General features: G+C 38.3%; 1 protein-coding gene across 4 annotated transcripts in view; it reads right to left on the bottom strand.

The window, feature by feature from the left end:
- Positions 1-61: 61 nt before the first annotated feature.
- AK9 (adenylate kinase 9) overlaps positions 62-12,765 on the bottom strand; it is a 46,332-nt gene continuing 33,628 nt past the window's right edge. For 3 of the 4 annotated variants that reach the window (XM_085541846.1, XM_085541848.1, XM_085541847.1), the window contains 13 exons: positions 12,211-12,273; positions 11,412-11,618; positions 10,135-10,353; positions 8,460-8,673; positions 7,520-7,721; positions 7,132-7,278; positions 5,425-5,645; positions 4,226-4,422; positions 3,454-3,623; positions 2,474-2,572; positions 2,291-2,393; positions 1,790-1,904; positions 62-352 (listed from right to left, as the gene is read on the bottom strand). In XM_085541846.1, coding sequence (XP_085397972.1) covers positions 150-352; positions 1,790-1,904; positions 2,291-2,393; positions 2,474-2,572; positions 3,454-3,623; positions 4,226-4,422; positions 5,425-5,645; positions 7,132-7,278; positions 7,520-7,721; positions 8,460-8,673; positions 10,135-10,353; positions 11,412-11,618; positions 12,211-12,273 — 2,160 coding nt within the window. In that variant the 3' untranslated portion in view covers positions 62-149. The remainder of the gene's footprint in view (positions 353-1,789; positions 1,905-2,290; positions 2,394-2,473; positions 2,573-3,453; positions 3,624-4,225; positions 4,423-5,424; positions 5,646-7,131; positions 7,279-7,519; positions 7,722-8,459; positions 8,674-10,134; positions 10,354-11,411; positions 11,619-12,210; positions 12,274-12,765) is intronic. The other variant, XR_014944131.1, reaches the window with a different exon arrangement.

Below are 12,765 nucleotides of genomic sequence, written 5' to 3'. Positions count from 1 at the left end.
GTGACGTGGGACGGCGGCAGCGCCCGCCCCCATCGCGAGGCCGGAGTTATTGCAGCGCACGGAAGGGAAACGTTTTATTTTCGAGTTTAAGTTTAGTGTTATCCTGCTGGTCTACAGCCCCGCTCTGCCAGTTACTAAAGTCACTAGAACTAGATAAAGCTGTGGGTGTAGTCTTTCAGGGACAGGAAGGTTTGTAGCTTGAGGTCAAAGCCGAGCGGTCGGTGCTGGGGTTCCATGTACTCGCGAGGCATCTCCCTCCCCAGGTATGGGATGAGCTCGCAGTGCTCGGTGAGCCGCTCCAGCCGCCTCCGGTACATCTGCCTCCTGTGCGCCGGGCTGCGGGCGTTGTACGCTGCGGGAACAGAGCGCTGCGTGAGCCTATGGCATTCACAACACCGACAGGACTCGTAATTCAAGCTTCTCATTTCTTACCTCTGCCCTAAGCTGTATTTTGGGGTACATCAGTGCTGAGTGCCACCCTTCAGAGTGATGTAACAAAGGCAATGGGGAGTCAGGGGCTTAGGACAGGCAAAACCTAACCAGTTTTTCTTAGGAGATGGTATTTTATATCTCATGAACAACATGAAGAGCTGTGGAACGCTTCAGCCCCCTTCAGCTTTAAAATGTAGACAGCCGCGTTCTACAGGTGTTAAGTCTGAAGGGCACTAACTCACTACCATAGGGATGTGCAATGTCATACTCCTTTCCCAGGAGTAAATCTCTCTTCCTTTATGATTGATGGCCTGCGCTTTCACTTCTCAGGTAGCAAAGGCAATACAGTATAGTTAGGAAAGCTGCAGGAGCAACAAGGCTGTTTCTTGTTCCCTATTTGAATGTGAAATAAGAGGGTGCCATAAGGTGTCTCACTTCAGTTATAAATGGCATCTAAAGCATTTTCAAGGGGCCATGGCATGAAGCACTTGGATCAGTCAGGAACAGCATGAGTCCTCTATAAGTCCTCAGTAAGTAATGCTATATTTGCAAAGGAGGTTTTTCAGTGTACCAGAACACAACATCTTCAAAGTTTGAAGCAGTTCTGCACAGTCTTAGAAGAGGAAAACCTGTTTTCCTGGATTCCTGTGGTCGAAGTATAAGTGCGTGAGAAGAGGTTTGTTGCACTTGCATAACCTTTTCACTTCATCATCTGATTTAATGGTACAACATATAAGCAAAGCATTCTGAGCATGGACATAATTATATTAGAAGAGCTGGGCTAACAGTAGAGAAAAAAAGAGAAAGAAAAGAAAGATACTTTGTAGATAAAGCAAACTACAGTGTAAAAACATTTTTTTCTGGTTCAAAGACTGTATATTCATACAGGGGGTTGTATCATGCCTATGCTGCTCAGTGGTCTTCCTTAACAAAGCTACACCAGCAAAAGCCTGTGGTAGTCCAAGAAAACTGTGAAGGGCTCTTGAAGCTGCATGGGGAAACACTGAATGTGAAGAACTTCAGAGAGATAATAAAGATTGCAACTATCTGGAAGGATTCTGGATTCAGATCTCATTATTTATGAGCCTATCTATCTATCTATCTATCTATCTATCTATCTATCTATCTATCTATCTATCTATCTATCCGCCTATCCTATTAACCTTATTTTTCTCCCTGGTCTGTACATGTTTCCAAGAAACTTGGCAATGTGTACTTAAATCAGTATATAATGTATTATATAAGTATTTTCCTAAATTGGGCATTAAGAAAACAATAGAAATTAATTGTCAACGTTGAATCAGATGATTCACTGCAGTTGTTTAATTTACTGATTCCATAGCATTTTATACACTACCTTTTAGATGGCAGGCCACAAAAAGTAGAGCAGTTCTTCTTACACTTAGGAATGGGAACTTTGGCTTCAAGCATCCTACTTCATTCAGAGCTTTTATTAGAGAAGTTGCTACTCCCTAAAGAAATAAGAGTTTTGGAAGACCATTATGAAGATTTAAAAGAAAAACACACCAAAATCCAGATCCTGTTGTCAAGCAAATCAAAGTATCTAAGATGACATCTAATGATAAAGCAAACAAACCAACCAAAAAGCCCCAACAGGGGTGGTTTAGGTTAGATATTAAGAGGAAGTTTTTCATACAGAGGGTTGTGATGCACTGGAACAGGTTGCCCAAGGAGGTTGTGGATGCCCCATCCCTGGAGGCATTCAAGGCCAGGCTGGATGTGGCTCTGGGCAGCCTGGTCCAGTGGCTGGCGGCCCTGCATATGGCGGTGGGTTTGAAACTAGATGAGTATTGTGGTCCTTTTCAACCCAGGCCATTCTATGATTCTATGGACTGACCTGCTCAAGGTATCCAGCCATGGGAAGTGCAGTGAGTAATATTGGCTCCCTTACTGGGGGGAGCTTATTTGGAAGCTTCAGATTCCAATACTTCTCTGGTAACCTAGCCAGATAAAAAGTAAGCACTTCAGAGATGTGTAACTTGTGACATGATTAAAGTTTGAAGCCAGTTAGTACATTCACCTCATAAACTTCAGAAGTTTTTCTTCGCTTTCAAAAACATACAGCTTATCTTGGTACTTTGCAGCATACTCAGTGTTGCCAGGGACCAAAGATTCATACCTGAAGAGACAGGAAGAATGTCTATTAATTGGAAAGAAATGTAAAGCATTACTTGTGTGCTCTAAACTCATTAGACTCTGGGAGCCTTCTGGTAATTCAGCAATTACAAGCACTACAAAACAGTAGTGATCAGATTGTCCATGCTTCCTTCACACTACTGGCAGCTACAAGGATAAAAATCTGAGTGAGTTCCTGCCTTAAAACCTGCTTATAAATGGATGTTGAACCACTCTAGATAAAATGCCAACCATGGTTATTCAGAAGATTAAGACTGAACAGCACAAAATTGATTGTTAATGGTTGAACCTCAATGAGAAATTGCTACATACTGAGGAAATAAGTGTGACTTTATGGTGAAGCTTTATGGATCTCTTATGAAATTGCATCTATATAAGCATTTTAGGATTTGTTTGAACCTTTGATGGCTTATGATTGAGATAACTCAAACTACATCCAAGCAGACATGTCTCCATAAAAGACAGATCCTTGTAGTTGGCTTAATACTATTTCAAAAACTTAAGCTTATTCTCATATTTTGTCAGCCTTAGGAAAAGAGGTCCATGCATTTGAATCACTTCTATTTCAGTGCAGGCTTACTTCAATTGACATTACCCAAAATATAAAATAAATGATCCTAGGCTCAAGGAACTTCTGACCTATAAATCTTTCGTTCTTAATCTTCTGTAAGTGATCATCTGGCCAACATAAGTCTCTACTAGGTAAGTCTGCCTTACAGTTGTTCAAGGGCTTTGGATTGTGACTGCTTTTCTTGTCCAAATCCTGCATGCTTTTCAACAGAACTTTCTAAGTATTTCCTCATTAACATGTTGATATGGGACACACAGTCTGCAGTTTATGTTATTAAAATAGCGATGATGTACCTCTGTTTTCCATCTAGGTAAGTGACTGGACAGTATCCCTGCATTTCAGCACTTTTAGGGAATAAGGCCTTCACTTCTGCTGCTGTCAGTTTTTGTGGTAGCTTATTTTGAGGTGGAAGAGGGCGAGGTGCCAGTGGTGGCACATAAATCTCTGGTCTGTTCAAGAATTTCTGTAGAAGAAGAAATTAAATGTTTTTATAATGAAAGAAGCACTATAAGATTGTCAGCCACAGAATCACAGGATTGCAGAGGTTGAAAGGAACCTGTAGAATTGGAGTCCAATCCCCCTGCTAAAGCAGGTTCTCCACAGTAGATCAAACTCCAGAAGACTGGTTCATCCAATTTCAATCTTTCTTCTACAGCACCTCTCCTAGTGTGCTGGTACTGCTGCTACTCTTGGGTAACTCATTTGTTTTCCAGAGCACTCTCAGTTGAAGTCATCAGTATCCACCCACCACTATCACTATGCATCACTATCATTAGTTGCTTCCCACCCCCAGCCCACTACCGAACAGACAGAGAATAGTGAAAATGGTTTGTTTAAAATTAATCTTCCATCTATGTCAATTTGTAAGAGGCGCACAGGTTTGAACAGACTCTGCTACGTTTCATATGACATTTGATAGCAAAGTATACAAATCAAAAGTGAGAATACTAATAAGACTAGTCAGTATTGAATTACACTTTGCTTGTTCCCCCGCTGAATCAAGAATCCAAGAAACAATGCTTCCCCTCTCTGTAATTCAGTCCACACAACCTTTTTGACACTTACATCCAGTTCTTCCTGTGAAGCCATTTTGTAATAGTGAGCTCGAAACTCTGCAGCAAACTGCAGTGATGACGTTACAGAGCAGTCAACCAGCTCACCCTTGTCTGCAAGGCTGACAGGACAGTACTGTTCAAATTCTCCCAGCCGATACTGCAGCTCTTCAGGGGTGATGCATAAATCAGCAATGCTGGCTGCTTTTCCTGTTAACAAAAATAATTAATGGTATCATAGAAACGTAGAATGGTGTAGGTTGAAAAGGACTAAAATGATCATCCAGTTTCAACCCCCCTGCTGTGAGCAGGATTGCCAGCCACTGGACCAGGCTGCCCAGAGCCACATCCAGCCTGGCCTTGAATGCCTCCAGGGATGGGGCATCCACGACCTCCCTGGGCAACATGTTCCAGTGTGTCACCACCTCTGTGTGAAAAACTTCCTCCTAATATCTAACGTAAACCTCATCTGTATCTGTTTAAAATCATTCCCTCTTGTCCTATCACTATCCACCTTCGTAAACAGCCATTCTTCCTCCTGTTTAAACGCTTCCTTCAAATACTGGAAGACCGCAATGAGGTCTCCCCAGAGCCTTCTCTTCTCTAAGCCACTGAAATGTTAAAGACCAAAAGAAGGCTACAAGGTAAGGAAGGTAAGACAATTTCACCAGTTAGAGGAATCCTTGTTAAACAGTACAGAAGTATTTGAAGGACACATTTAACCTCGGCCTAAACTGACACACAGAAGTTCAAGAGGAAGCCATGCCATTTTAGACTAAAATGGTTTTCAACCCTCAGTACAGAAGTTAACTCAAATGGCACTAGTTAACATATTTCCATTCCTATCTCATTCCTCTCATGGCATATCAATAAATCTGCAAGTCATAATTCCCCGTGTATATGTTGGGGTCCCCTTTGTGATTTTCTGTTATCACTCAAAAGTCGAGAAATCTACTGTAGGCTGCAGGACTTCTCTTAGCTGTGTTATGTTCCCTAGTTCTTTGGAAGATGGCTGCATGCTGAGTTGAAGTTGTTTTTTCTTTGCTGTTATCAAGAGACCTCTCAAGCTCTCCCCAGAGGATATCAAGGAATTTGAGGCATGTATGTGCCCAAGAACTAGCTTCATCCAAAGCAAGCTTAAGTTGAATTTAAACACCATCACTACATTACAGCTTCTTAAATAAATATTATTCTGAGCAACTTTTTCTTTACCTTCTCTTACTCTTTCCAGGTATATCTGGATTTCTTTAACAATCCCTTGAACTTCCTGCAGAACTTTGTCCCATATCCACCACTTGCTCTGAGAGGCATCAATCACACACCAGTTCTGACGCTCCTTGTTATAATACGTTCTAATTGCATCAATATGTTGCCTATAGTAGGAATTTTTAATCGCTAGAATCTGTGGGCTGTCATGTACAGGGTAGGAAGGTCTGAAGGGAACAAAAAAAACCAGTACTGGCTTAGTAGGAATCTGAAGATCAGATATTTCATTGAAATTTGTGTGTAAATATGAGTTCATTTTAAGGTTTTTGGGTGTTTGGTTTGCTTTTTTTTTTTGAGATTTTGCTTATTTGAAATTAAAAATCATATTTGAGAAATACATCTTCCATTTTAAGAATATTAATAGTTTCATACATAAAGTAATAAGCTGCTGAGCAGGAAGTTACATTCAGAAACAAATATTTTGCTGTTTTTATCCCAAATACATTCTGTAAAGGTTTTTGAATGTGTCAGCACACTTCAGCCAACACACATTATCAGTACACCACAAAATGTTACCCTACAAAATCTTATCAGACTCTTCAAATGAATATCAGTTGTTCATTGCAAAACAGGCTGAGTTTTAAATTACATTCTTGCTTGAAATCAAGAACTAACCATCATCCTCAGATATATTTTGAAAATTGTATATCTGTCATATTTCCATAAGAATATACACATGAAAATAATCCACGTGACCTTTAAAAATCTTACTCAAGACCAGAAGAGAAATCTTCACTTGAACACAGAAGCATTTACTGCGCTGGTTAGTATTTAAAAGATTTTAAAAAACAGATGGAAACTTCTCTTTTGATAGTATTCATTTCCCTATCAGTTGTACTTCTGGTATGTATTTAAGCCTATAAGATGTAATCGGTTTGATATTTAGAATTAAAATGTTGAGGTAAATATTTTCAAAGAGATAGCATTAATTTAATTTTTGGCAGTGCAAATTGTCTTCAGGCTTTTAGTAAACAATTCTGTGTCATACTGATTACTTGATAAAACAAAAGAGGCGAAATGAAAGGGAGAAGCAATAATGCTCTAAGCTATTTGGAACTTCTTAGAAACACTTCCTCTAATGAGAACCAGGTCCTTCTACAATTCAATTTTAAGGTGAATGTTCTGTTCTTTTTAATTATCGGTTGGTTTATAAACTACTTACTGCTCTTCCTCAAAAACAACAAATAGCTCTTTAAGCAAATATTTCAGTGACTGATTCATGTACGTTAGTAAAATATACATTATTTCCACTTTTCTTTTTACAAGAAAACTAAAAGTAATAGAGTTTATTAGGTGAAGCATCAATTTCTTTTATGATGTTAATAACTGAATTGATGAATAATAAACTTCAGCAGCAGCAGTAAACTAGTAGTAATTCTGATAACAGCTTCAATAAAATCAATTAAAATAAGCAGTGGGTGCGTGCCCCTGCACATCTATATCTTCAATCATGTGCTCTGGGGATCTATCTAGAGAATGCTACAGGTTCCTTTGGCAACTTATGTCTCCACTTATGGTCTATGGAAATTAAAGCATTAGACTGTGCAAGGCCTGGGGCCCTTGTCTTCTCATATGTGAAGTATATCACCAAGGCATGTTCACAGAGAGAGGTGACAAAAATATGTGAATAAAAGTATCAGAGAGCATGACTACCTATCTGTGCTTTCTTTGTCCAGCAGAGCTCTTCTGAACACCTCCTTTGCATCCATTTCTAACTCAATGATTTTCACAGGAATAATTCTAGCTGATTCCAAGAGGTTTACTTGTTTTTTTGTTACAGGATATCCATCAATAACAACTCTGCATACAAACAGAAACAGAAATACAGCTTTCCTAAGAAGTCAGTTACTGATTAATCATTAAAAAATGGTGCAGTTCCAAATTCCAACATATCCATCATTCAGAAGCCTAACTTCAGCTATTTGAAATGTCTACATGGATTGAGAGAAGAAAATTTAAAGTGAAAAATAAATTGATTTACAGTGAAAAGAATAAATTGATTTGATTTTCCCCAAAGAAAAAACCCAGAGAAGACTCTTACCCAGTGGTAGAACACACTTGATCCAGCAGAGCCACATCTAGGGCCTGGATGGCCAGTTCATCAGGTACGGTCAGCCCTCTGTGAAGATGCCAGTTTAACTGAAGCCCCAGCTCACTCTCTGGCTGATTGTTTAACACGAACCGTATGGCATCTCCCATACTCAGCCTCCGTAGCCCATATGCACTTTCAAATTTCTTGGCAACTGCAAAATATTTTGATTTCAACAAACAGCTTTTACACAGGCAACATCACAACCCAGCACCCTGTTAAAGTATGCCTTAGAACCCAAGTGCTCATTCCAGGGGTCATTTCCAATACAAAACCTTGGTAAGCAGGAACATAGCTCTGTTTAGGACCTTAAAGAACCCAAACCTTTCCATGTGTGAAGAGTGTGCCCAGTGCACTAACACTATTCAGTTTATCTCAAACCTCAGCAGCCACAGTAAATATCTTAGAAAATACACTTCTTCTACTGCCTCATTTACAGAACTGTCTGACACTTTCAGATCTCAGAATCACAGAATCATTGAAATTGGAAAAGACCTCTAGGATCATCTAGTCCAACCATCCACCTACTACCAATACTACCCACTAACTGCGTGTCTCAGTGCTACATCTCCACAGTCCCTGCGCACCTCCAGGGGTACTGACAGTGCACCCCAGGATACCACTGGCCCACTTGGCTACCAGGGCATGCAGGTCCTTCTTTGCACTGCTGGTCACAACCCTCTGTTTACCACACTATCCTCTCATCTATCCCACACTTTCTAAGTTTCACTGCCAGAATGATACAGTAGAGAATGTAACTATAGGATTTTATGTCTGGTATGAAGAGCAGGAAGACCTAAAATATTAAAGGTTCATGAGTTTTTTAATAGTAGCCATGGCAGACATAGCCTCAGTCATAATCTTTTGCTTTGTAGAGAATACTGGCTCCTACCTGTAGTCTTCCCAGATTTTGGAGGCCCCACGATTGCAATCTTAACTGGCAGAGGTGGTTTAGGCTTTGGCTGACAAATATATTTGATGGGATCGTTCATAAATATTTCTCTGTTTTTTTTACTTGAAAAAAAATAAACATACTGACGGTGAATTACAGGAAAGAGGGTGTTTTCATAGTTTTGTGCTGGCTTGATTATCTCTCCTTCCTTTAGCTGCAGAACATACAAAATGTGAAGCAGGTGATTAGATTTGGCATAGCCTCCACAGCCTGCGTCTTGCAAAAGTAGCTTTATGGGCAAGTAAAGAAGTACCAACTGCACTCTGTATTCTGAAATACAGAGAGACAGATGTAATATTTTGTACAGGTCTGTGGAATTTCTATATGCAGTACTTGTACAAAAAGATGAACTGAACACCAAGGGGAAAAAGAATATTCACTGTTTCCAGCAGGTGGTACCGTAACACTTTCTGTCCATGAGAAAAGTAATCACAGAGGTATAACAACGTTTTGTTTTGTTTCCGTTTTCAAAGAATTTATGACACATCTATTAAGGATAAATATATATACATATAATGTTTCTGTAAATTAAAAAAGAGTCACTGACTCAACCATTGCTTTTTAGTTGGTAAAAAACCAAACAAACAACACTGCACAGCATAAATGAATAAAATGGAGAAACAGCATAACAAAAATGCAGTTATTTTAACAGGATGAATGTTGAGGTCTAGCACAGAGGAACCAATAAGGATTTCATTTGATATAGATAGAAATTATTATTTTTTGACCTCAACTTTCCAGATCTCCGGTAAAACATAAGATTTACTGCTCTTCAAAATTTGTAGGTATTGATAACTATTACTGTTGATGAATTAAAAATATTTAACATTTAATATATTAATACATATGCTGTTTTACTTCTTCTGCTACTCTGAGGGTTGTTGTAGGCCATCTACACAGCCTAACACTAAGTATTACTAAGGCTTGATGTATTTTCTGTATATTCAGTAGTGTAGTTTTGATTCAGTAATGTTCAAGGGCTGCTCCAAAAGTAATGCCTCCATAATGTGGATGGTGGTGGTGGTACAGTAGTAAAGGATGAACATTCCTGTCAGTATTCCATTATGTGTTGTTGCTGTGTGACAGATAGCAGCAGAGGGGCAGTCTGACACAATGACATCTGACATGGAAGTAAGGATGAAGCAAATGTGTGTCACTGAATTCCTCCATGTGGAAAAAAACTGCACCCACTGACATTCTTTGATGCTTGCTGAACGTTGATGAAGACTGAACAGTGGATGTGAGCACAGTGAGGTAGTGAGTGGTGCATTTCAGCAGTTGCAACAGTGACAATGTGTCACTTCTGCTGGTGCAGATTTTTACAAGCATAGGATGCAGGCTTTTGTTCAACACTTGCAAAAATGCATAGCTAATGGTGGTGACTCTGTTGAAAATAGTGTTTTGTATCTGAGAATTTGCTCTATTAAATAGTGTTGTTGTGCTTTTAGTATCTGTTGTAGTTTCCATGGAAACAAATAGGAGGCATTACATTTGGAGCAACCTACATTGTTTTTATTAAGTATTTTAGTATTATTTGATATTGACTCATATTTGTTTAATATTATATATATTTTAAGAAAGCATTATTTTCATAACTGTTCTTCAAGATAATTACCTTGATTGGATCCCACTGACCAAAAGAACTTGGAAATTTATATGAGAAAACCAGCATCTTCTGTGCAAGAGGCAAACTTATTGGGTAACATTTCTCAAAAATGCTCCTACGATTTTCCACTAAAGGATTCAGCTTGCAATAAACCTGGTAGCGTACTATGCGAAGCTTCCGACTTCCATTGATCTCTGCTAGCGGTATTGAGATTTTTTCAAGTTCTTCCTGATTAATGAACAAAAATAACAAAATATCATAATGATAAACACATCTAGATTTTCAATGCAATTTTCTGTGAACTGTTAAGAATATCTTGAACAAATTCACAGTCACTGTAAATCAGCGATACTTGATTTGAGATGAAAATTGATCTTCCTCTCCACTGAAGTTTCAAATTAATCAGACTGTATTAAGTATCACTGTGTTTTAAAATAAATTGAACATCTAATAAATCACGTTGAGGGATCCACTATAAGATGTGAAAATTCTAAGTATATTTTATAAAAAAATAATCAAATATCGTTATTCCTTTCTCAAAGCAATTTAAGATGGCATATTTAGCAACTGTTTAAAACATTGCTGCTCTCTGGTGACTTATTATTCTCTAGCTTCTTCAACTAAAATATAAAATCATGAATACGAGTGTTACAGTGTTTTCATGTCATCGTTTATTCTTCCATAAAAGAGGAAGATTGCATCACGACAAAGGGGACCATAAATTAAAGAACTGGCTAAACAGAAGTCTTGGAAAATGAACGAGAATTATTAAGTTACATAAACTTATTCATAAGCACATTAAAAATTCTTGGAATTAAAAAAAAAAAAAAGAACAGTGGGGAAAATGTTGCGTAAGCTGTAACTAAGGAATATTACGTGATACTGTGCAGTCCCAGTAGTCCCAGTATGTAATTCTGTTATTAGAATTTTGCTTTAAAAGTATATTTGAAATCTTGTTCATATATGTATGATTTTCAGGTTTGGCTGCCTGCATCAATTCACCTGTTATTCTTACAATTTTTATACTTTTAAAATCATGTATCTTCTCAATACAGTTTTGAGATGTCGGCAGCAATGTTGTTTACACTATTAAGTCTGACAACTAAAATAAAGAATTCCTGTATCATAACCATATGTTATAATATTGTTGTAAAATCACAGAATCACGGAATTGTAGGGGTTGGAAGGGACATCCAGATATCATTGAGTCCAACCCCCCTGCCAAAGTAGGTTCCCTACACCAGGTCACACATATAGCTTAATAAAATGCATAGTGGAATAGGTACCTGTACACCTTGTATGCCGTCTCTTTCTGACTCAAACCTTTCTAGAATCTCATTTTGCATGCGCTCAATAGCATCAGCCTCCTGTTCTTCTTCAGGCTCTTCTTCTTCTTCTTCAAAAAACTCCTCTTCAAGTATAGCTTCAATGTCTTCATTTGCAGTCTCATCTTCCTCCTCACTGCCTTCATCATTTTCCCCATCTTCTAAATCCTGTTAATGTAAAATTTATGTCTTCTATGCAGATGCTTTGAGGGAACATATACTACTCCAGTTTGTTGTTGTTGTTTTTAATTATAAAAACTCATTAATTCAAGAAATTATTGAACCATTCAACAACATTTTAGGAGCATTCTCTATTGCAAGAAAAAATCTAGTAAATGCTGAAACCGTACTTCAAAAGAAATTTCAGAGGTGTTGCATTGTGCTATTGTACCTTTGTGATTGAGTCTGGGCAGCAATCCTGGTACAACCCTATTTGGTATTAACAGGGGACTTAAAGCAAATATCTAATTGTGATTAGTAGGGCTACTCCTACACTTATGAATTAGGTAAATTGAACACTTTGATAAGTATTTTGCTGACTTCAGCACGTACTGGGAATTGGTTTTAGTAGAATGAGTCAACAGTTTCTAAAACAATTTCAACAACTTTCCAAATTCTTTTGGAAAGCAGAAGTTTTTGGCAGTCTACCACACATTTACTGTTCCACATTACTCTGCAAATTGTGAGTAAATGCTGAAGAAATTTCTACGACACGAGCACAAACACTTCTACATAGAATTTTGTGCACTTGTTCTCTTACCTCCTCCTTTCTTTTTTTTTGTTCTGCTAGAAGTTCTTCCCTTCTTTTAGCGATCTTCTCATTCTGTTAGTGAACAAAGATGCAAGAACACTACTATAATTGCTGATAAAAACTCTACTGTGAGATCTGGTGACGTGAACTGGAATCAATATTGCTATTTTCACCTTAGAACTCTGTTTCCAGTTGCTTCTAATATTAAAAACTGCTGCTTTGTGGGCTAAGCATGCCTCTAGGTGAACATGTATCTAAATTTTAATAAAACTAATTTGGCAATTTCTGAGGATGAGATTCTATTTACACTGAAAATAATATCATATTATTTAACATAGAATATCATTTAACATATCACATAGAAGCCATAAAGTGAGCCTATGGAAGGTACAGATCAGCACAACAGCTGGGATGCAACAGCAGTAATGTGCTGTATTTGACTTTTCTGGCCATACAACCTCAGTCCCCCTAGTTGCCTTTTGATCAGGTCTTCCCAGGTGCATGGCATACTATCACCCTGCCAGATGTCTGGCAGCACAGCTCATTTACTTGGCCTGCTGGATA

The sequence above is a fragment of the Coturnix japonica genome, chromosome 3 (assembly GCF_054131305.1).
Source record: "Coturnix japonica strain WE chromosome 3, WE-NBRP24, whole genome shotgun sequence".
Taxonomy (NCBI): Eukaryota; Metazoa; Chordata; class Aves; order Galliformes; family Phasianidae; genus Coturnix; species Coturnix japonica.
Note: the sequence above shows the minus strand (reverse complement) of the source record. Positions and strands in the feature narration are given on the sequence as shown.